The sequence below is a fragment of the Corythoichthys intestinalis genome, chromosome 13, assembly GCF_030265065.1.
Source record: "Corythoichthys intestinalis isolate RoL2023-P3 chromosome 13, ASM3026506v1, whole genome shotgun sequence".
In the NCBI taxonomy this organism is placed as follows: domain Eukaryota; kingdom Metazoa; phylum Chordata; class Actinopteri; order Syngnathiformes; family Syngnathidae; genus Corythoichthys; species Corythoichthys intestinalis.
The window spans coordinates 36,630,408-36,653,386 of NC_080407.1; the positions used below are offsets into that span (position 1 = coordinate 36,630,408).

The following is a 22,979-nucleotide window of genomic DNA, read 5'->3' on the forward strand; positions in this document are numbered from 1 at the left end:
TAGCCTGCAGTCGTCTTGTGAAAACAAACTTGCGGTTAAAAGGTGACACTTCAAACATGAAAAATCGCTGGTTAACAGCATTTGCAAACGAAAGAAAAAATCTATTACTGACACTACATGCAATGACAAAAAGTGCTTTTTTTGTGGCGTGTAAAGCTGAAGTTAGCCGTTTAGTGAACGTACTTCCGGTGAACATTTCAAAATAAAAGCATGTCCAGTTCGTCATTTAACCCTTTAAGGTCTGGGCCTATTTTGTCTGATTTTGCATGCCTTTGAAGTTGCCTTTATATTTCAAAGAAAGAATTGTTTACGATGGCCTGGTTTGGTCCCTTTTTTTGTGACACCTTGAACTTCATGTCCAAACTGTTGTTTCCTTCACTGACCAATTATAAATCATCATTTTGGGCCCAAAAAGACCAAAAATTCCAAAATCGTTTTGTGAAATTTTTTAATATTGATGTCAAATTGACAACCAAACATGCGTAACAAACCGTTTTGAAACTTTATAATATTTATTCAACATGTTAGGATGAACATTGAACCAAAAAAATTTAGAATAAATAGTCTTATATTTGACAATTCAACATAAACAACAGGTATAGCCATAGCCGTTTTTTGCTTTTATACATGCTCTAGTCAAAACAGGTAATATACAGCAGACCAAACAGTGAAGAACAGTGAAAAATATATACCAGGGATTCCCCTATATTCAACAGATTGTGGCGCACCGCCACACTAAAATGAAAGCCGCCACGCCTGGCAAATGAGATGTATTTTATTTATTTATTTAAATTAAAAAAAATTTTTTTAAGGCCGCTTCAAACTAGCGGCAGCCGAGTGGGAGGAGTTCAGCGGACACCTATTCATTGTGTATTGTAGCCTAATGTTCGTAACTATGCAGGCCCCCAATTAAGAGACGCAAGGGGAACGAGTAGGAAGAATGGGAGAACGAGCGAGATAGCGAGAGATAGCGGTCGCATGTTGTAGCAGCCCGCTGTTATTTTGTTATTGTTTTTCTTTATTATTGTTACCACAATAAAGTGGGTAAGCAAATACAGACTTCTCTCCTTCTTGCCCATATCCGGGGCATTACAATAATTTGGATCGGACTTTTCGGCGAAAGTGAGCGGTGGACGGCCGTCTTGGACGTAAAGCAAACTTTGATTGAACTTGCGCGTAGAGGCGGGGCCCAAAATAAAGCCTTGCTCTATTTTCAGAGCGTTGGTCACAGTAAACGATTTATCAGTTCAAGCAGAGTAAAATAATACATATTCACGGTACAAGAACGTCGTTTCTGTGTCCATCGATTGGTAAGAAAAGGCTGTTTGTACGAGTGACGTGTGGGCGCTCCCGTCAGGGGGGACATTTCACGTGGAGTGGCTATTTTTCGGCACAACACCGGCGCGCCAACTTCAGACAATTTCGGCTGACGAAACTTTGATAAATGCGCCCCCCCACCCAAATTTCGCGAGCTCTGGGACACTCGAAAAATGACTCTCATACCTCTCCTTGCTAAGTTAATGGTACCTCGACGTGCCTTTGTGTGGAAATTTAGTTTACGAACAACGGGGAAAAAACTATTCACCTTCTCACCGAATCAAGTAAAACTCTTTACACGGCTATTAGAATTCCCCCAGTGCTCTAAATGGGTCAGTTGACAGAAGGACTGTTATTGTTGTGGTAATGTAGTACTTATGAGGGTCAAATAAAAGGAAAAAGGAGGACTACGACGGTGGTCTGCAACCCGCGGCTCTCGGGCCGCATGCGGCTCTTTAGCGATGCTTCGGAGCTTTTTTTTTTTTTTAAATGGAAAAAGATGGGGGAGGGAAATATATTTTTTTGTTTTAATAGGATTTCTAGGAGGACAAACATGACACAAACATTCTTTCAATTCATTAATATTGTAATGAAGTTAAACTTGTGGTGGCATAGTACAACAGAGTAGTCACGTGGTGCGTCATTCTCTATAGGATCCACTGCAGGGAAAACAAACATTTAATCATGAAGGCTAATTACGTATTTCTATAGTAGGCTAATATAGCTAGTATCGATAATTATAAGGCTTGTAAAAGGCTTTTAATTTTTTGTGGCTCCAGACATACTGTATCAGTTTTTGTGTGTTTTTTGGGGGGTCAAATATGGCTCTTTCAACAGTTTGGGTTGCCAACCCTGAGTCACTACGAGATGTAAGTCGTACTATTGCCACGAGAAAAAAAGTCGCATTAGTACATCGGGTAACGTAGCTGTAATCAGCTACGCATTTTACATACATGTACTGTAGCTGAGAGGTACAACATTAGCCTGGCTAATGAAATATTTCAAATATATCTTTGTTATGGTTCTTCTTGGGGGAAAAATGAAGGAAAAAAAATTCGCTGTGGCACGACATGGTGAGGCTGTCCGACTCCGATGCAGCCCACCACCACAGCTTCAAAAAATCCTAGGGGAAACACTGTATACCATCTAACACAAAAAGTGTTTAGAGGCCATCTCTTTATGAGTTTAGGTATTGCGGCCCATCACCTGATGAAAACTATGTACACACAATGAAGCTTCTTGAACACACATTTATATACACAAATTGAGAAGACTGATTGTGTGGGGAAAAAAAAAATATAGCATTGGGAAAAAAAGTATTTTCAAAAGTATTTACAATAAACAAGTTAAATTTTTTTCAGGCATGCCACTCCGAAAAGCTGTTTCGTCCTGGAATTCCTTGCCTTCCAATAATCTTGCACAGTTGGAAGTGAAACCAAAGACATGTACAAGAGGAGTCCAATAAATTTTTCAACCTCCTCCGCTGTAGTGTCTGTCCACACAAACTTTTTCCCAATCTCTTTTCGGACTCTGCCATACTGGTTTGTGTGTTTGCACATATTCATCATTGTCGATGAGGTGAAGAACAGGTCAAAAAGTTCTTTTGGGGTGTATGCATGTTCACGATTCACCTGAGGTCCTGGTGGTCTCCGGGGTGTGAACCGGCTGCACTGTGGGGCAGTGTCTGTGTCTTGCTCTGTGCTCCATGGCACAGGTGCAGGCTGAGCCAGTGGTGATCGGCTTCTGCCGCGCTGAGTTCTCCAGCCTCTCCTCCACTGACATCTCATCGCTCTTCCGTGATGACCCCTTCTCCCTCGTCCTCTTTCCATTCGGGCAGTGAATGTAGATTTTTCATTGTCACTATAAATGTACATGAAAAAAAAGTCAGTATTTATGAAAATAATAAAGTATAAAATAAAAATATATACAGCAATAAATAATAATGGAAAGCTATATGTATGACAATAGAAAGAATACCATAGCAATACCATTTGTAATGGCTATCAATCAAAACAAATTAACCATCAGCCCAGCAAGTGTGTAGAAAGAGTTGGTTCCAACGCACCTTACTTGACGTCTTGCTAGCGGTACACAGGTGCTCTCGTATTTCGATGATGAGTGTAGTCCTTTGGCTCAGTCATGTTGTTATCAGTCAGTGTATGTATGTGTATATTCAAAAGAAAAACAAAGCGCGACGATATTTCCACTATACTAACTTATGTCGAGAGTCCCGGTGGCTTGTATATGTGCGCGTGTGCGCGTGTCCATTGTCGATTTGTTTGTCTTCGTGTGTGCGCGAGCGTGTGCGTGTGTGGTTGAAAATCCGTATCGTTTTCCTCTATCCTACCAACTCATTGGGCCTCGCTCTCCCGACAATCTCTTCCTGTTATCACTTTCGTACCGGAAGTGCACCTCCGATTTCAAAATAAAAGTTTTCTTTCATAACTAACCAAAATTCAATCTGAAGTCTTATTCATTCTTCATAATCATTTTATTTTACAACAACACTTATTTTGGCTCCAACATTCCAGCCCCTAATTGTTTACTGAACAATTACTTCTTCAAAATCATGGAGCCAAATTATCAAATAACCCAAAAACACAAAAAGGGGCTACATCTAAGAGTCCGTGGCCTCTATCAGCAAACACAATTTACTAATAGGTCTTTGAAGGACGTTTGTCTTTGTCCTGACAAGTACACTTCGTACGAAGCCTTTTTTATCCGGTAACGTCTTTACAATACGACCCATTAGCCATGAATTCCTGGGGGCCGTATCATCCACGATGACCACAAGGTCACCCGGTGAGAAGTTTCTTTTCTGTTTGTTCCATTTGTTCCTCTCCTGCATGAGTGGCAGGTATTCTCGGATCCACCTTTTCCAGAAGAGGTCTGCGATATATTGAGTTTGTTTCCATCTCCTCTTGCTATAGAGGTCCTCTTTTCTGAAAAGTCCAGGTGGCATCACAGGTTTCCCTTTAAGCTGTAGTAAATGATTCGGCGTGAGGGGCTCCAAGTCGTTAGGATCGTTGGAGACACTTGTGAAAGGCCTGTCATTCATGATGAGTTCTACCTCACATAGTACTGTATGTAAACCTTCGTCATCCAACGTCTGTTCTTTGACCACAGAACTGAAGATTTTCTTTACCAGTCTGATGAGCCTTTCCCAGACGCCCCCATGATGGGCTCCTGAGGGAGGGTTAAATGTCCATCTAATTCCATCTGTCAAAAGAGCCTTTTGGATTTTCTCATGGTTCAGCTCTTTAAGTGCTTCTCCCAGCTCTTTTTGTGTTCCAATGAAGTTTGTACCTTGATCTGAACGAATACTTGTCACTGGACCTCTTCTACAAATGAACCTTCTGAGTGCATTGATGCACGAATTTGTGTCCAGATGACTCACAACTTCAAGGTGCACTGCTCTGCTTACAAGGCAGGTAAAGATGACTCCCCATCTTTTGACATAAGCACGACCTCTTTTGACCTCTATAGGCCCAAAATAATCAATGCCCACATGAGTAAAAGGTGGCAGATCCGGTGAGATTCTATCCTGGGGTAGGTCAGCCATCTTTTGTTCACCTACTTTAGCATGTATTCTTCGGCAAATTATACAGTTCCTGATTATCCTTCTTGCAAGAGAATTAGCACGAGGCATCCAATAGCGTTCTCGTAGCCTTGACAACATGTAGTTGCGGCCAGAGTGGCCTACCTTCTCATGGATATGTTTAAGCAGGATTTTGGAGATGTGGCAATCCTTAGGGATGATCATGGGGTGTTTCAGGTCCACCGGCATAGCAGATTTACTTAATCGTCCACCAACTCTAAGGATCCCGTTTTCCATAAATGGGTCCATTTTCCTGATTGAACTTCCTCGTTTAGAGCTCTTGCCGTCATTCAAGAGGTCAATTTCTTCCTTGAAATGTTGCTCTTGTGTGTATCGGATGAGATCTCTCTCCGCTTCCTCCATATCAAGGACTGATAGACTTTGGGGACCAAGAGTCTTTTTGAATGTCATCATTTGTGTTTTTGAGTTGGTCTGCTCACAGTCTTTTATTTCATGTCTCTTCTTACCCAATAGTCTGAGTATTCCCCTCAGTTTCAGCATCCATGCAAGGGCTCTCTTGAGTCTTGACCAATCAGAAAAGTATTCAATAAATTTGGTCATAGGTTTCTTTTCTTCAATGCTGATACTGCTGACAATCAGCTCCTTTTTCACCTCCACATCTTCAGGTGATAAGGCGTTCTTGACTTCTTTTGGGACTTTTGGCCACTCTTTCTCTGGCTTGGACAAGTAGTCCGGTCCTTTAAGCCATCTTTTGTTCCTCAGGAACGCTTCAGCATTCGAATCTCTTGACGCATCATCTGCAGGGTTTTGAGCTGAGCTCACATATCTCCATTGCAATGGACTAGAGAGCTCACGTATTACTGATATCCGATTCGCGACAAATGTTTGGAATCTCTTCGTCTCATTGTTGATGTATTTTAGCACTGATTGACTGTCTGTCCAGTACACTGAGTCTTCCAACTTAAGCTGCAATTCGGTCATCAAAATTTTGTTTATGCGCACAGACAAAGTTGCTGCGGCTAATTCCAATCTAGGAATTGTGATTGATTTCAAAGGTGTAACTCTTGCTTTCGCCATGACGAGTGTGGTGTGAATTTCATTTCTTTCATTCATCATGCGGAGGTAACTAGCAGTGCCGTAGCCAAGCTCACTAGCATCACTGAAATGATGTAACTGTGCTGTCTTGAGCTTGCCAAAGTTGTCAGGCTTTAAGCAGCGAGGGATCTGGAGAGAGGACAGCTGCCCTATTTCAGTTAGCCATTTCGTCCACGGTTTGGATAATTGCGTTGGAATAATTTCATCCCATCCACATTTCAGGCGACAGTTCTTGGAGTATCAGTTTTGCTCTCAGCAAGAATGGCGAAAGAAAACCAAACGGATCATACACTGAACTGACCATGGAGAGAAGACCTCTTCTAGTGAGTGGCTGGGATTTCACATTGATCTGGAAATTGAAGACATCGTTCTCCGTATTCCACTGTATTCCCAGCGCTCTTTCAACTGGCAGTCTTTCACAATCTAGATCCAATTCCTTAATCTGTTTCCCTTGATCGTCTTTTGGGATCGAAGCAAGAACTCTACGGCTACTACTGATCCATTTTGTCAGCTTGAACCCTCCTTCAGCACAGGCGTTTTGAAGTTCTTTTACAAACTTTATAGCTTGCTCTTCTGTGGCTACTGACTTTAACAGGTCATCAACATAAAAATTATTTCTAATTGAAATCAAAATTTCTTCGTCATATCTGTCCTTATTATCATCCGCAGTCCTCTGAAGCGCAAAGTTGGCGCAGCTCGGGGATGATATGGCTCCAAACAAATGAACCGTCATTCTATATTCTTGCAATTCCACATCAGTGTTGCCGTCAGGCCACCATAGAAAACGTAGATAGTCAATGTGGTCAGGCCGTACCTTTACTTGGTGGAACATCCCTTCAATGTCCGCCATCAGAGCCACCTTCTCTTGACGAAATCGGAGCAGAACTCCTAGAAGTGTGTTTGCTAGATCGGGGCCCTGCAGGAGCTCGGTGTTGAGTGATGTGCCCTGATATGAAGCAGTGCAGTCAAAGACAACTCTGATCGTATGTTTCCGTTTATGGTAGACACCGTGGTGGGGTATGTACCATATCTTTCCTTCTTCTCTTAAAATTTGGTCTTCAGGGACCTTCTCTGCGTGACCTTTCTTGATCATATCGCTCATAAAATCGCTGTACTCGTTCATGAATTTCTTGTCTCTCTTTAACCTCTTCTGAAGATAAAGAGCCCGTTGTTCGGCCATGTGACGGTTGTTCGGCATGATTACTTCCTTTTTGCGGAACGGCAATGGCAAATAATAGTGTCCATCTTTATGGCTTACAGAATTTGACAAAATATCAATGAATTTGCGATCTTCCTCTGATAACTCACTTTTTCCTTCATATTGTTTTTCAGGGAAGTCATGGTTATATTGCTGAATGAGAACTTCTTCCAAACTGGCAACTGAGATCCGATTAGCAAACACTTCTTGATGACCCGCATCCCGAGCAGCGGTGTAACCATTGAGTGGCCCATTGACCACCCATCCCAAAAGAGTTCTAACCGCATACGGCCCATCATCCTGACTATTTATAACCTGCCAGGGTTCCATAGCCTTTGGAGCGTTTACTCTTATCAAGAGCTCCACATCAGCATCAACATGTGTCAAATGAATTGGGTCCAAGTAGGTCCACTTCTTTATATCTTCAGACGTTACGATGTTGGTTTTAGCGACTGGTATCGTCTGGGTATACAATTTTGGTAGCGAGAGAAAGGTTCCTCCTTCAATGTGACCTACTTCAACTCCAGTGAGCTCATAGCTTTCAACTGTTTTTTCTTGGCCCATGGTTCTTAGAAGGATCTTTGTCTTCTTTCCTTTAGCTTCCAGCTGTTTCATAAGCTTCTCCGTACAAAACGTTGCAGAACTGCCTGGGTCCAGGAAAGCATATGTTATGATGGTCTTGTTGCCCTTCTCAAGTTTCACTTGTACCGGAACTATAGCGAGTTTACAATCTTTACCAGCCCCGGTATGTCTCCCGGTTTCCATGGAGACAAGCGCACTAACAGTTGTCTCTTCTGTCTTAGTTGTAATACTTTTAGTTTCTTTTGAGTCGCTCTTAGCACCCTCAGGTTTTTTGGTCTCAATGTGAAGAATTGTTGGGTGCTTCTTCTCACAGGTTTGACATGTCATACGCTGTTTACAGTCCTTACTGAGGTGCCCCTTAATAAGACATCCAAAACAAAGGCCATTAGACTTAATAAATTCAACTCGAGAGTCATGTGATTTTCCTTTCAGCCGTGGACAGACATGCAATGAATGCAAGTCCTTACAAAATAAGCAGCCATATGAAGAATCTTTCTCCGGCTTCTTTTCTTTCTCTTCAGCTGTGCTGTCACTCACAGTTGTCATAGTCGTTGCAAAGCTACTTCCTCGGCTTCTTGCTTTTTGTGGCTTTACATCTTTAAGTTTTGACATTCGTTTTTCAGACGAGTCTTTCATGTCCTTGATATTCCCATACAATGGATCCAACATGATATTGGCTTGTTTCTCCAGAAAATTGACAAGGTCTTCAAATTTAGCACGGCGTTGTCTGTTCTCCATTATGTCAAATGCCACAGACCTCCACCTCTCCCTACTTTTGTACGGCAGCTTTGAGATGATCAATCTGAGGTTTGCGGGGCTATCAAGTTCCTCTAAATATTGCAAGTCCTGTGAAGCATTGTTGCATCCTCTCAGATACAGTGCATAGGCCTGGAGTGCTTTTCCATCTTCTGCATTTATGCTTGGCCAGTTCAAAGCCTTTTCCATGTAAGCGCTGGTTATCTTGATCTCATTTCCGAAGTTACTTTCCAGCAGCCTTCTGGCTTCAACATAACCTCGGTCGGGCGGCATATGCATGCAACTACGAACCAGGTCTCTTGATTGACCAGTGGTATATTGTTCTAGGAAATACAGTCTGTCTTGACTACTACTTGTCTTGTCTTCGATTCCATGTTCGAAAGAACGAATGAAAGTTCGGAAATTCATTGGATCACCATCAAAAGCAATAATTTCCCGTACAGGCAATAAAGCGAGTTTCTGTTGGATCAACAATATATTAGCTATGTCAGCGTTGCTATTGTTTGCACTGGACATGCTATTCTGACTAATAGGATTGCTGGCTTGAATTATAGTTGGCCTCTGTCTAGCAGTTCTACTGTGTGATGAGGGCAACACAGCAGGGTTTGGATTTAGTGGGGTTTCGTGACGTTGTGGTTGCATGACCATTCTTTGGAGTGGTGTTTTGGGCACAGTGATTAGATCCCTAAATTCATCTTGTGATTGATCAACATTTCCATCCAATGAGGCGCTTTGTGTACCATGACTAATTACATCATCGGCATCATTACTACTCGCCAAAGAAACTGTTTCAAGCTGGTTTATAGCTTTTAATTTGGCAGAGGAGGCTGCAATACTAGTCTTCAATTGAAGCCTTTCTTTCTTTGTTTTTAGTTGCAATTCTTCCATATCCAGGGCATGCTGCTCTTCTAAGCTAGCTTCTTTTGCTAGGAGCTCTGCCCGCTCTAGCTCAGCTTTGACGCGTTCAAGTTTGAGTGAGGCTCTAGATGATCTTGATGATCTACTAGATCTAGTACTAGTGCTACCACTACTACTACTTCCTTTACTTTTCATTTTAATTGCAGCAGCACAATCCCCGAGTGCAAAAGTTGATTGCTGCTTTTCAGCATCAGGGTTAGCAGCATTCTTCCATGTTGCAACTTCCACAGCAAATGAGTCGAAAGGGTACATCCTTTCTTGGAACCAGCTAGTGTCCGCTGGTTGTTCATCGTCTGACAATTCACTATTCACAATATCATGTAACTGCTGGAAATCGTATATGGCAACCTCAAATCCAGCATAACGATCATTGACGTCTTCAACATCACCGTCCTCAATCAGCAGTGGTCTAATTTCATTCATCAACCTTGTGCATCTGGCCAGTTTAGCTCTGCGAGATCCAATTAATTTGGACAAATCATCTTGTGCTACTTCCTGTCCAATTTTGTCTGCTTCACGCAAGGCATCTGCCATTTTGCAGTTTTTAAAACAGTCAAATTTCCAATATCAAACAATGTGCCTTTTCAATTAACCAATTTAGCACAGCACAACATAACCAGTCAAAATATGATGTGCCTTCAATTACTTATTATTTCCCAACATGGCAACAAGCACAATCAATCAAACCCAAATAAACCATTCATTTGGTGCATTAGCGCAGCAGAGCAACGGGCGCGATCTACGTGCACAATTGAAGATTCAACAAGGTATTTCCAAAAATTGATTGGCGTACAGCGCGACAACCATCCAACATTCAAAATTTAAATTCCTCCGTTAAAGCCTTTGATTCAACAAAGTGCGCACCGCAGTTCAACATGCACAATCCGACCATCCACAAATTAGACCTGCCGTAACTCAATCAACATTTAAGTCCCAATGGCTGGTGCAGCCATCAAATAATTTGAATGAAATAATCGGGCCCCGAAGGATTTACTGACACGCGAGTCCAAACTTATCCTTCCAAATGAACCTCGATTCAAATCCGTTTCAATCAAACAACAACGTGGGACTTTAACAGCGTTCAAAAAGTTTGTTTCGGCCAGTCCAATTAACTTTTTTACTGCGGTTCCCAAGCGAGGGATTTTCAACTTGATGTAATGGCTATCAATCAAAACAAATTAACCATCAGCCCAGCAAGTGTGTAGAAAGAGTTGGTTCCAACGCACCTTACTTGACGTCTTGCTAGCGGTACACAGGTGCTCTCGTCTTTCGATGATGAGTGTAGTCCTTTGGCTCAGTCATGTTGTTATCAGTCAGTGTATGTATGTGTATATTCAAAAGAAAAACAAAGCGCGACGATATTTCCACTATACTAACTTATGTTGAGAGTCCCGTTGGCTTGTATATGTGCGCGTGTGCGCGTGTCCATTGTCGATTTGTTTGTCTTCGTGTGTGCGGGAGCGTGTGCGTGTGTGGTTGAAAATCCGTATCGTTTTCCTCTATCCTACCAACTCATTGGGCCTCGCTCTCCCGACAATCTCTTCCTGTTATCACTTTCGTACCGGAAGTGCACCTCCGATTTCAAAATAAAAGTTTTCTTTCATAACTAACCAAAATTCACTCTGAAGTCTTATTCATTCTTCATAATCATTTTATTTTACAACAACACTTATTTTGGCTCCAACACCATAGCTGATGAATATGTGCTACATCCCTAATCTTCATATAGAAAGAAGAACACAAATTATAAATTCCTGCCTGGGATACACACAGTGCACGTACGACATTGATCTGATATGCACATTTTATTATTATATACACAAACACACACTTATATTGCATCAAAATTAACTTTGTCTTGCAATATCAAAAGAAGCTTTCAAAAGAAACTTTCAGCATTAAAAAAAAAAAGTGAGTTGGCTTACCTCTGCTCGTCGATGGCGTCACCCACGTGTTCAATCCGTCACTATCTTCACTCAAGGACTCTTCCGAAGAAGACGATGACGAATTTAGACCATCCTCTACCTCAAGTTGATCAAAAAGCACAATTGCTTGCGCTAAATTTAGTTTTCCGTTCATTCTCAAAGTCACACAAAGTCGCTGCTTGATCCAAACGGCCGTCGCTCGCCACCTCGCTGCTTCAGAACACTCCTCCCTCTCGTTCGGTGGAACCTCGCACGGCAGTTTTATTTATTAAAAAAAAAAAAAAAAAAAACGCATTTTGTGCTTCCACTGTGACTTCGAAAGGGTTCGTTTGATTTGTGTTTTTTTCATGGAGCTTCCGTTTTGAAAAAGGACAAGAAATGATCGAAATATAGACATAAACAAATGATCCATGCAGCGTTTTAATGTTTTTTTGAGATGACAATAAAACTATCAAACTTAAATGACGATATCTCACGTTTTAGTTGGTCGATTGACTTCAAATAATAACGAGAGTAAACCGCAACTTCCGCACTTGAAAACGAGACCAACCAACGGCATGTGGGTGACGTATTTAAAACGTGAGGGCGCTTCAAAGACGACGTGCGCTGAGGACGCGCCGGCGCGTCCTTCGACTCTCAAGGGTTAAACGATTTCTGGAGTTAATCCCACATACTTCAAAATTCAGATTCTACACAAAGAATACCTTTAAAATGACACCATTTATGAAAAATCTGATTGGCAATGAATAATTATTATAATTATTATGATACTATTATATATAGTTCTATACCATAATATTAATGCTAGGTGTTTTTGTAAGAATTGTTTTGAATCATGTTGGAAAGGCGAAGTCAGTGTTCTGAATCTATTTACATTCCATTATTTTGCACTAGTTAATTCTATCAGCATTTGAACTCATTGTTTATTTGTGATTTGTTATTGTTATTTACGTGCTTATTTGTACTTTAATAATTGAAGTGTTCCAAAATGTTTTTGTGAATTGATAAGCATCAACAAAAATTTCATTGCTAAATTAGTAAAAAAAAAAAATAAAATTTAATTATTAGATTAGTCGACTAATCATAAAAATAGTGGCTGACTAATCGGGAGAAAATTAGTCGTTTGGTACTGCCCTAGACAGCAATGAAAAAAATACAATTAAGTGACAGTTATGAGGTAGATATCCGTGGCTTTTTTACAGACGCCAATTTTTTCATTGTGACGTAATTTGTTTAAAAGTTTAAAATATGCGAGTAAATAATTTTTTTAGGTCGTTTTTTTTTAACTAAGTATAAGACGTTGATTAATGATTGTAAGCTAAAAATGACAGACATTTCGAATAATAAATACGATTACTTACTTTTTTTTATGGCTAGGTTGAAACAAAGGCGGTTGCGCGACGTCTGTAAACGGGGGTAAAACGGACAAATTGAAAATAGTTCGGGGGCTTAATGCGCCATGAATCTGCTATTGCAGCATATAGACATATTGTTCAATCAAGCACAACAGTTCTTTTGGCTTAAAATACAGCAGTTTATTTCAAAGAGGGGTGCATGAGCTGCTTTTTCAGTCTTGTCTGTGTTTTTCGCCATATAAAAACACAGACAAGACTGCTTGACAGAACAATATGTCTATGCTGCCATAGCAGATTCATGGCGCATCAAGCCCCCAAACTATTCTTAAGTTGTCCGTTTTATCCTGGAAACCCCCGGGTACAGACATCGCGCAACCGCTTTTGCTTCAACCAAGCAATAAAACGAAGGTAATTATATTTATTATACAAAATGTGTTTCGTTTTTAGCTTAGAAATATTTATTGATATCTAATATTTTGTTAAAAAAAAAAACTTAATTATTATTCTCTCGCATATTTTAAACTTTTAAACAAATGACGTCACAATGAAAAAAATGGTGTAAGTAAGAACGTCATGGAGATCTACCTCATAATTATCGCTTAATTGTATTTTTTTGTGTCTGTCGCATTTTTTCCAATATGTTGGATGATGAATATTTGATCCAAACAAAAATTGAAAAAAAAAAAAAAAACGTTTAAAAAGGTAAACATAAGAAAAAGGAAATCTCGACCACTCCTTGATGTCTGCGATTTCTGCATCGCGACCCTTGTTTTATGACCATGTTTCACCCATAAAATCTCCAAAAGATCCAGCTGTGTCTGGACACTCAATGATACATGCTTACATTCCATGTAAGCCTGTATGTATGTTATTGGATCGAAACAAGGTAAGTACGCGATAATTTTTTTTTTTTTTTTAAGTGCCCTCCTGTTCAAAAAAAAATTTTTCCCCCATAAAATTGAGATTTTAAAGACCAAATGTGAAATAATTTCATAACATGCCAAATAGGGTCACAATTAAAGTAATTAAACATTGTCCAACAAATAAAGCATGAAAAAATAATTTATATGTTGTATATTTGACGAAATAATGGCGTTTCCGAAGTCCGAGCCTGAAAGGGGACGAAGCCGGAAGTGATACGTCACACCGAGAACAGCGATGGCAGCACTCCATACGGCCTTCAAACAATGATTCAAACAGCGATATAAAGGATAGATCGAGCGCAAGGGAGGAGATCCAAGTTTTTGAAGTGTTGGAGGAAGAAGAGTAGGTTGGAATTTTATGTTGGACCTATCATGCATTAGCCAGATGCTAATCAGGATGCAAACAATGTGCCTGGACTACCTGACATGGAATGGAGACAAGACCCATCGAGATTACAAGATTGGTAAGATATAGGCTGTTATTATTGTCATGATTTGAAGATGCAGGCATTTTCACATTAATTTTATGTTTTTGTCTATCTGATGACATTGTTTATAAAAAATAATAATCAGACTTCATGTTCATTTTGGCAGATCCGGCAGCTCTCGTGCATATAAAATAATATAAAAACGTTGGGGGGAAAGAAGATTTGTGTTGATGGCTATCTCCACTTTATTGTGGCAACAATAAGAAAACAAAATAATAGCGGACTACAGCCACATTCGACCGCAAAGTTTTGCTTCTCCTCATCTCCCCCTTGCCTCCTACTACTCACAGCTCTCCAGTCCTAGCGTCTCTTAAACGGATCGTGCATAGTGTCTTGTTATGAGCTTTTTGTTGGCAAAGGTATCGAACACACGACGTGCTGACAACTTTGTTTCTTTATTAACACATGGAACTAACAGTACAAACACAGGTAGGTAGAGCCTGTGCCTCTCTATCACACTCCCGCGTCACGTGACCAAAACAAGAGTAACGCGTGCACTTCAGGGTGCCTCGAAAAACATTATATCAGAATATTACACGCAGTTAGGACATTACAGTATAAAATAAAATAATAATGGTGCACTGAGAAGCTGGACCAACAAATCACACTCCTGAGTAGAGATGTCCCGATCGGATATTTGGATTGGATCGGACGCCGATATGGGCAAAAAAATGCGCATCGGTATCGGATCGGCCAACACGGAATAATTCCGATCCAGACTTCCGATCCAGTTTTTCTATTTTAAGTCCGGTCCGGGTTTTTCAGCGCACCAATTTACATAAGCCATTCGTTTTTGCTTCGGTTTGCCTAAAATTCGGTGCGCATTTTACGGCACACCTTCAACACACTACATTTACATTACCGTCTCCCAATTTACCGAGAGACTTTATCGGTAAAAATGTAAGCTGTGTGGGATCATTTCACCTTAAAGGACGACAAAGACGAAGAGGCAGATTGAAACATATGCCACAATAAAGTCAAGCGTGGTGGTAAAGCTGTAATAAGTTTTAATACAACCAACTTAATCAAGCATTTAGCGAAATACCACCACAAACAATATGAGAAGTATGTTAAGAAAACCGAAGACAAAAAGAAAGGTCCTACGCACTTAACACTGGCAGAAACTTTTGCTATGCGTGACAAACTGGCACTCGACAGCCCCAAAGCCCAGGGAATAATAAGAGTCATTGCCGACGAATTAATTCTGGATGACGAGCCCTTATCTCTCGTGAGTAAAGACGCACCATCCAACACTTAGAAACAAGGTACAACATGCCCAGCCGTCATTACATCCATGAGCGATTTGGCCGTGGAAGATTCGAGAATGATTCACAAGCATCCAAATTCCGATTATTGAAATATGTCAAGTAAAGCGGAACTAATACACAGCGCAGTCTTCAGGACGCAATGAGAAACGGACCGCATTGTGTCCCGAGAGTAAACATCATGCTTGTGTTGAGATATATTTCCATTTATTAACAATAATCATATGTGGACATTGCATTCCCCATCTTAAGACAGTGTATGCCATTTGAATAGCGGCACATCTGGACAATTTTAGCTAGTCCTAGCAAGACGGAGGTGGGCAATGCACATTCCAAGTAATTTGACCCTTCCCCCAAGTTAAAGGGAAAAAAAAGACTCCAGGCAGGGAGGCGGGAGCACTTTTGTCCTTTGTCTAATGGTACCAAGATGTCTTGTCTGTATTTTTTTGTCTTTCAGTGTAAATTTTTTGTTCTTTTTTATTCCCGAGTTCTGTGTCATCATATCCTGTTCGTTATAAGAATAAAACAACCTGTAACAAGGAAAATCGACTCTTTTCCTTCAAATGGCGTCACGGACCAGGATTCTTGAAGCGAGAGAGGCGGGAGCACTTTTGTTCCTTTGTCTGATGGTACCAATGTCTCGTCTGTATTCATTTATCTTTCAGCGTAAATTCTTCGTTCTTTTTTATTCCCGAGTTCTGTGTCATCATCTCCTGTTCGTTATAAGAATAAAACAACCTGTAACAAGGAAAAATCGACTCTTTTCCTTCACTTGTCATTAGATGCGTGCGAAATTTCCGATTCTTAGATTATTCGCGATTCGGCCGTGTAAGATTCAAGAACGATTCACAAATATCCAAATTCCGATTATTGAATTATACCAGGTAAAGCGGAAGTAAAACACAGTCAGCACGGTCTTTGGGACGCAATGAGGAACGGACCAAGAGTAAACATCATGTTCAACTCATGCCGCTCAATAAAAAAACAATCATACCTGACTGCAGCTGACAGCCGCTACAAACAACGCTCAGATACTAGTTGCTACAAACAGCCAGCTACAGTTGATATCATATATATGTAGAACTAGATGCAAAATGACAGACAACGTCGGTGTTAGAACATGTATTATTGAACAGAGATGCGAAATGACACTTTCCGGCGTAAGTAAACAGCCACCATCTTAAAGCAGTAGACCTCTCTAGAAGGCTCTGTTGTAGCGAACCCAATTAACTTTTATCTAAAATACTCCTGAATCGGCAGAATCTTGTCTTGAATCTATCTTTAAATGATAAAATAGTTTTAAAACTGACAAAAGTAGACAAAAGGGAAATTATGGAATGACAGGAGCAATTTTAACAACTGTAACAGTTGATTCACAACATTACATTAATTGAATGTAGATGAAAGCTGCTGATACAGAATGGGGACTGGAGTTTTTTATTTACTGTGATTTTTATATATTTGTTTACTGTTATATGTTAACTTGATACTGAAATAGTTATGTTTAGCCTGAGAGAATTTTTGAACAATTTTGGAACTAATGTACAAAACATTAAAAAAAAATTTTTTTTTTAAAGGAGGAGGGTGCATCAATAATCATTTTACAATCGAATCGGAGCCTCTGAATCGTAATCGAATCATTAGGTGCCCAAGATTCCCAGCTCTGCTTGTCATAGACCCGGGTAATGCCAGTGCTCAACTCACAGCTTTAGCTCAACTCATGCCGCCGGATAAAAAACACAAGAATACCTGACTGCTGCTGACAGCCGCTACAAACTACGTCAACATCGTTTAACTGTAGATAATAGATAATCATATGTATATAGAACTAGATGCAAAATGACAGACTCGACGGCGTTAGCAACATTGAGGTATTGAAAACTAGTTGCGTTAGTAAACACCTGCCATCTTAAAGCAGGAGACTTCCCCAATAGGCTGTTGTGAACCTTCCAAGCGGATCTAAATTACTTTTTATCTAAAATACTCAGAAATCAGCAAAATCATGACTTGAATTTATCTTCAAAACAGTTTTAAAACTTTCACATGTCGAAGGTAGACAGAAGGGAAATTATAGATGGGAGCAATTTTAACAACTTTAACAGTTGATTCGCAAAATTAAATGAATTGAATGTAGTTTAACCCTTTAACACCGAACGTGTCGGCAGCGACACGTTTATGCATGCCGTCTTTGAAGCTTCGTCACGCTGTAATTACGTCACCCACGTGCCGCTGGTTGGTCTCATTTGAACGTGCGGAAGTTGATGTCCACACCAGTTTTTATTTGAAGTCAATCGACCAAGAAAAACGGGAGATAATGTAATTTGAGTTTTATAGTTTTATTGCACTCATAAATATGCATTAAAACGCTGCATGGACCATGTATCTATCTCCATATTTCCATCATTTCTTGTCCTTTTTCAAAACCGAAAGCAGCACAAAAAAAACTACAGATCCCAAGACCGTTGTGATGTCAAGAAGGACGAACCGAATGTAGACATTTTTAATAAATTTCCGAGCGAGGCGCCAACTAAGGAAAAGGAGGCATGCAAAGCAAGCAACGGCCGGTGTTGTGCACCGGTTCGATTGAGCGAGCGACTTTGAAACGTGCAGAATGAAACTAAAACTAAATTTAGCATAAGCTAATGCATTATTTCATTAACTCAAGGAAGAAGATGAGCCGTATTTGTCGTTTTTTTCCTGGGATGAGTCGGCGTCTCGGTGAGTAGAAGTGACAGCAGCGCGCTAAAGAGTAGGCTGTGTGACTTTGTGTGTGACGCAGCTCCGTGTCCGTGACCTGTTCATGCAGAAGCATTATTGAGTGAGCAAAAAAAACAAAAACAAAAAAACTTTATTGGGTCGTATGCCAGAAAAATTTAAATTGAACTGAACTACTTGTCAATATTTTGAAAATACTTTTTTTCAATGTTATATATATATTTTTTCTTCACTATAATCTTTTCAATTTTTATAAAGAGTGTTTGAGAAGCTTGAGTGCATGTACGTATATACTTTAGATAAGGTGATGGGTATAATACCTAACTTCACAAAGAGATATCCTCCAAACCCTTTTTGTGTTAGATGATATTTTTTTTTCTCACTATTTTGCACTGTATATAACTTGTTTTGACCATAGTATGTGTACAGGCCAAAAACGCCTATGACCATACTTGCTGTTTGTGTTGAATTGTCAAACATAAAACTATTCAATCTTATCTTTTTCTATTGAGTGTTTATCCTAACAAGTTGAATAAATATTATCAAGCTTCAAAACGGTTGGTCGAGCATGTTTGATTGTCAATGGAACATCAACATTACAAATTTTGAAAAATTATTTTGGGATTTTTTTGTCTTTTGGGGTCCAAAATGTGGATTATAATTGGTCAGTGAAGAAAAAAACAGTTTGGACATGAAGTTCAAGGTGTCCTTAAAAAAGGGACCCAACTTGGCCATTGTGAACAACTTTTTCTTTGAAATATAAAGGCAACATCAAATGCATGCAAATTCGGCCAAAATAGGCTTAGGTGTTAAAGGGTTAAAGCTGCTGATACAGAATGGAGACTTGAGTATTTTATTTACTGTTTTAAAATGTTAACTTGATACTGAAATAGTCGTTTATTTAAACTAAAGATGCACCGATACCGATACTAGTATCGGCAGGGGTCGCCGATCCGGCCCAAAATGGTGGTATCGGTATCGGCGAGTACCAACAAAGACGGCGCCGATACCATTTACCGGTCTATTATTATAACATTTGACCGCAGCCTTTTTTTTCTTCTCCTGGCGCTCACTACACTTTGTCTGTGTGTTGTGTGATGACACGTGAACACCAAGCGGCTATCGCTATTGGCCTGCTACAGACCAATGAGAACGGGCCAATAGCCACTCCTGACCAATGACAAGGCCGCTTGGCTGCGCCGACATGGCGGCGGTCGGAAAATATTTCAAAATAGAAATCCCGTCAATTAAAATCAATGGCTGCATGCAAGATTTGCGGCCTGAAAGTTTCGAGATGTGGAGTTAAATCGGCCAGCTTCAATACCTAGAACCTGATAAAACATTTGAAGACGAAACGTAAACGAACACAACCAGTTTGAGCCTGCAATAGCAGGACTGCTATCCAGAGTAAGGGCGCTGGACTGGTGCAACAATCTCTGGTCAGTTCACTACGTCAACTTTACTTGTGTTTTACTTAAAGAAATGCTGCAGTAATTTGGGAACTGTTTCCAAAGTAGGGTTGCCACCTTTCAGAAATAGAAATAATTTACTTTCTTACTGTTGGGCTAGTATTATACTTTGTACTAGTCTTTTTCCTATTTTGCAAAGGTAAGCAACAGCCTGACAAAGCCTTGATAGCAAGGATTCCACATCCAATTATGTAGCTCTTGGTGGGAGAAAAAAAAAAAATTATATATATATATATATATATATAAATGGGGTGGTATCGGTATGGTATCGGTATCGGCCGATACGGCACAGCCAGGTATCGGTATCGGGGCCAAAAATTGGTATCGGTGTAACACTAATTTAAACCTGAGAGGCTTTTTATGCAATTTAGTAACTAATGCACGAAACATTAAAAGCATCTAATAGCTTGGGGGGTTTGTGGGATTTTCCACTGAAGTTGTTCGTGTGTTTTGCTTTTTTAAGACAGTTTACAATATTATTTACATGTTTTACTGACTGACTATGCCATTTCTGTGTGTTATTTATAATGTTTTGTGTTTGTCACGGAATAAACAGGTCAGTTTCTTGTTACCAACCGTTGTGTGTTATTCAAACTCACCTAATTCAGCTGGCTAGTTGTTATCAAGAGTACTAAAACCTTTTTCAACATGAGTCTGACAACTGAGTAAGGAGGCTACAACTGAGTAAGGAGGCTAAATAACTTTAACACATGCTCAGATAGGCCGGTATCGGTATCGGCCCGTATCGGATCGGAAGTGCAAAGCAATATCGGTATCGGATCGGAAGTGCAAAAACCTGGATCGGGACATCCCTACTCCTGACATTTAAAAAAAGAAAAAAAACTTTGTGGCATCTTGGGAGCAAGCAGCCAGGATCAAACGGTATTTCAACATGCCAAAAAGACTGTTGCATTTACTGTCTTTTTCAAAAAGAAGGATGATGGTTCAAAACGAGTCAGAGAAGCACATAGAAAAGAAAGAAAGAAAAGGAAAGTCCCACAGGCAAGTGGGCATTTGCGTTTTGTTTTCAGCACCATTTTCTGCATAATGTAATGTCGGTAACTGCCTGCGGGCCCTTGAAGGGGCCATCGGACAGCAGAGTGGTGGCGTAGCGGGAAGTGAGGAGATAAGTGCGGCGTGAGAGCGAAGTTGGCGGTCGCATGTTGCAGCAGTCCGCTGTTATTTTTGTTATTTAACTGTTAAAGTGAAGGAAGCCATCATTCACTCCTCTCCTTTCTATTTCCCTATTCGGGCTCTTACAATATGTTCCGGGACCTGTCCACATGCCGTCATCCCTGCGTTGTCATATGTACTTTGCGTTCCGGCACCTTATGATTTACAAATTAAGCACTGCTCCACAACAGCTGGCAGCTCTGCTTTGACAAAGTCATCAGTCATCTATCCAAAAATCACACTTTTTTGCAAATCCTTGATCATACGCAGACCGGTTGAGGAGGCAGGCATCTTCGAAGTCCTTGTAGCAGAGAACACGACTCGATAAGGCGTGAAATTCATTCACTTAGTGCGAACAAAAGATGTCCATTTACGTTCCCTGCTATCCTCCAGCCACTCATACAACTTCTCTTTAGATTGAGAACAGTACATCGCCACACACCGCTGTGGCATTTTACCGAGAAGCAGTGCAACAATACCATGTGTATGGCGGACGTCAATTCCGAAGATTGTCGAAGAAAAGCATTTTCGTTGTCAAGGGCGTTGCTATGGGAATCTGGAAGGGTTGCGTTAAAAAAGATAATGAAAATATGCTTATAATTGTTTAGCCATTAATATTATTACAAAACATGGTTGGCCAACCTTATGTCACATGGCCTTTAAGATTCTCAATGATGTATCACAGGTGCATATCAGACAAGTTTGGAAGTTGGCTAAATTGGGGGTCTCAAAGCGGAACTTCAAGTCACCTGAGTGTTTTCCGCCATATAGCCTATATGTTTCAGACGTAATTTTAAATTATACAAATTATAAATTAGAATATATCTTTATATCTAAAAAAAAATCACATTTTGCAATGCGTGGCGGCCTTTATTTTGGTGTGGCGGCGCACCACAACAACAGGAAGTGACCCATAAATGCCCCAAAATCAACAATGTGTGATTCTTGTCTTGGTCTTGCAGATGTTGGTGAAGCGCATCGTCCTGGATGCCAGGAGTCTGCTCGCACGGAAGAAGAAGAGGAGGAGAAGGAGGAAGAATCGCTACACGTCAAGAAGTTGGTGGAAGAATCCGTCCACGTTAAAGAGGAGCAGAAGGACTATTTCATTAGAGTGGAGAACCCCCACATTGAGGAGCAGCAGCAACCTCATCCCCTCAAAAATGAGGACCCTCCATATGTTAAAATGGAGGTGATGGACATCCCCATGTGGACTGGTGAGCCCTTGAAGGGTAAAGATGGAGGTCTGAGTGAGGCCAGCAGAGGGGCGGAGCCTTCGAGTGCCAGCAGCAGCAGTTCAAAAGAAGGATTCCAAACAGACAAACTCTTCGCTCGGCCATCAGAGAGTGACGACAATACATCACACTCGCTGTTCTGTGAGTATCACGTTACTCACCTTGAGGCGAGTGCAGGGCTCTCTCTGAAGAAGCAGGAACTCATTTGGTGGCATTCGTTCAATTAATTTAGTCTTTATGCGATAGTGCTCCAAATTCCGCCATATTACAAAAATGTCAACATGCACGTGTGATACATTATTGGAAAGTTTAAAATATCTTTTTTGAGGGGGTGGGGTGAGCAGGAGGGCAAATTTTGACACCCTAAAAGTCGGTCAAATTATGTGAGCCAGAAACCAAGTTTCTCATTTTAAAAACACATTTTGGACACCGATACTACTCCATGTTAAAGGGATCCTCAATCTTTAAGACTATTAATTCCTAAAAGATAAATGTTAGTATGAGTTATAATAATTTGATATTAGATCCCTTCTTAATGTTTTCGTTTTGATAAAGTTTGTAAAATTATTTTAAGTGATAGGTCACCATTCTTGTTACGTCGCAGTGCATGACGTCACCAGGCCCCTTGCCGAACTTCCAGCGTGTCACTGATTAGCTACCCCTACATGTCGTCGGTTTTGCCCTTCCAATTTGAACCAGATCGGAAAAGTGAAGAGCAGGACTGCACTGTCGGTCGTTCACAAGACAAGCAGCAGGGTAAAATGCGGCGAAGGAAATACCTGATAAGACCAGAGTTGGGCAAAACTGGTGATGTACTCGCGGGAAGTGCGTCTAAATGACAATGGAGCGAGAGAGTGTATGTTGTTGAGAACTCTGATTTTTGTTAGATCTTCAAGGTAAGCTATTGTGTGATCAAACTTTTTCCAGTATAATTATGTAGATTGTTAGCGTCCAGAGCTGTCGTGTGCTTTACATACAGTACAGGCCAAAAGTTTGAACACACCTTGTC

The 22,979-nt window shown here is 40.5% G+C and overlaps 1 protein-coding gene across 4 annotated transcripts in view; it reads left to right on the plus strand.

Annotated features, from left to right (window-relative positions):
* The window catches only part of LOC130927781 (zinc finger protein 432-like), a 122,147-nt gene that overhangs the window by 26,887 nt on the left and 72,281 nt on the right, over window positions 1-22,979 (plus strand). For all 4 annotated transcript variants that reach the window (XR_009066520.1, XM_057853793.1, XM_057853791.1 and 1 more), the window contains exon 2: window positions 21,701-22,111. Coding sequence is in view for 3 of the 4 variants with exons in the window: in XM_057853793.1 (XP_057709776.1) it covers window positions 21,701-22,111 (411 nt within the window). In the remaining variant the exon portion in view is untranslated. The remainder of the gene's footprint in view (window positions 1-21,700; window positions 22,112-22,979) is intronic.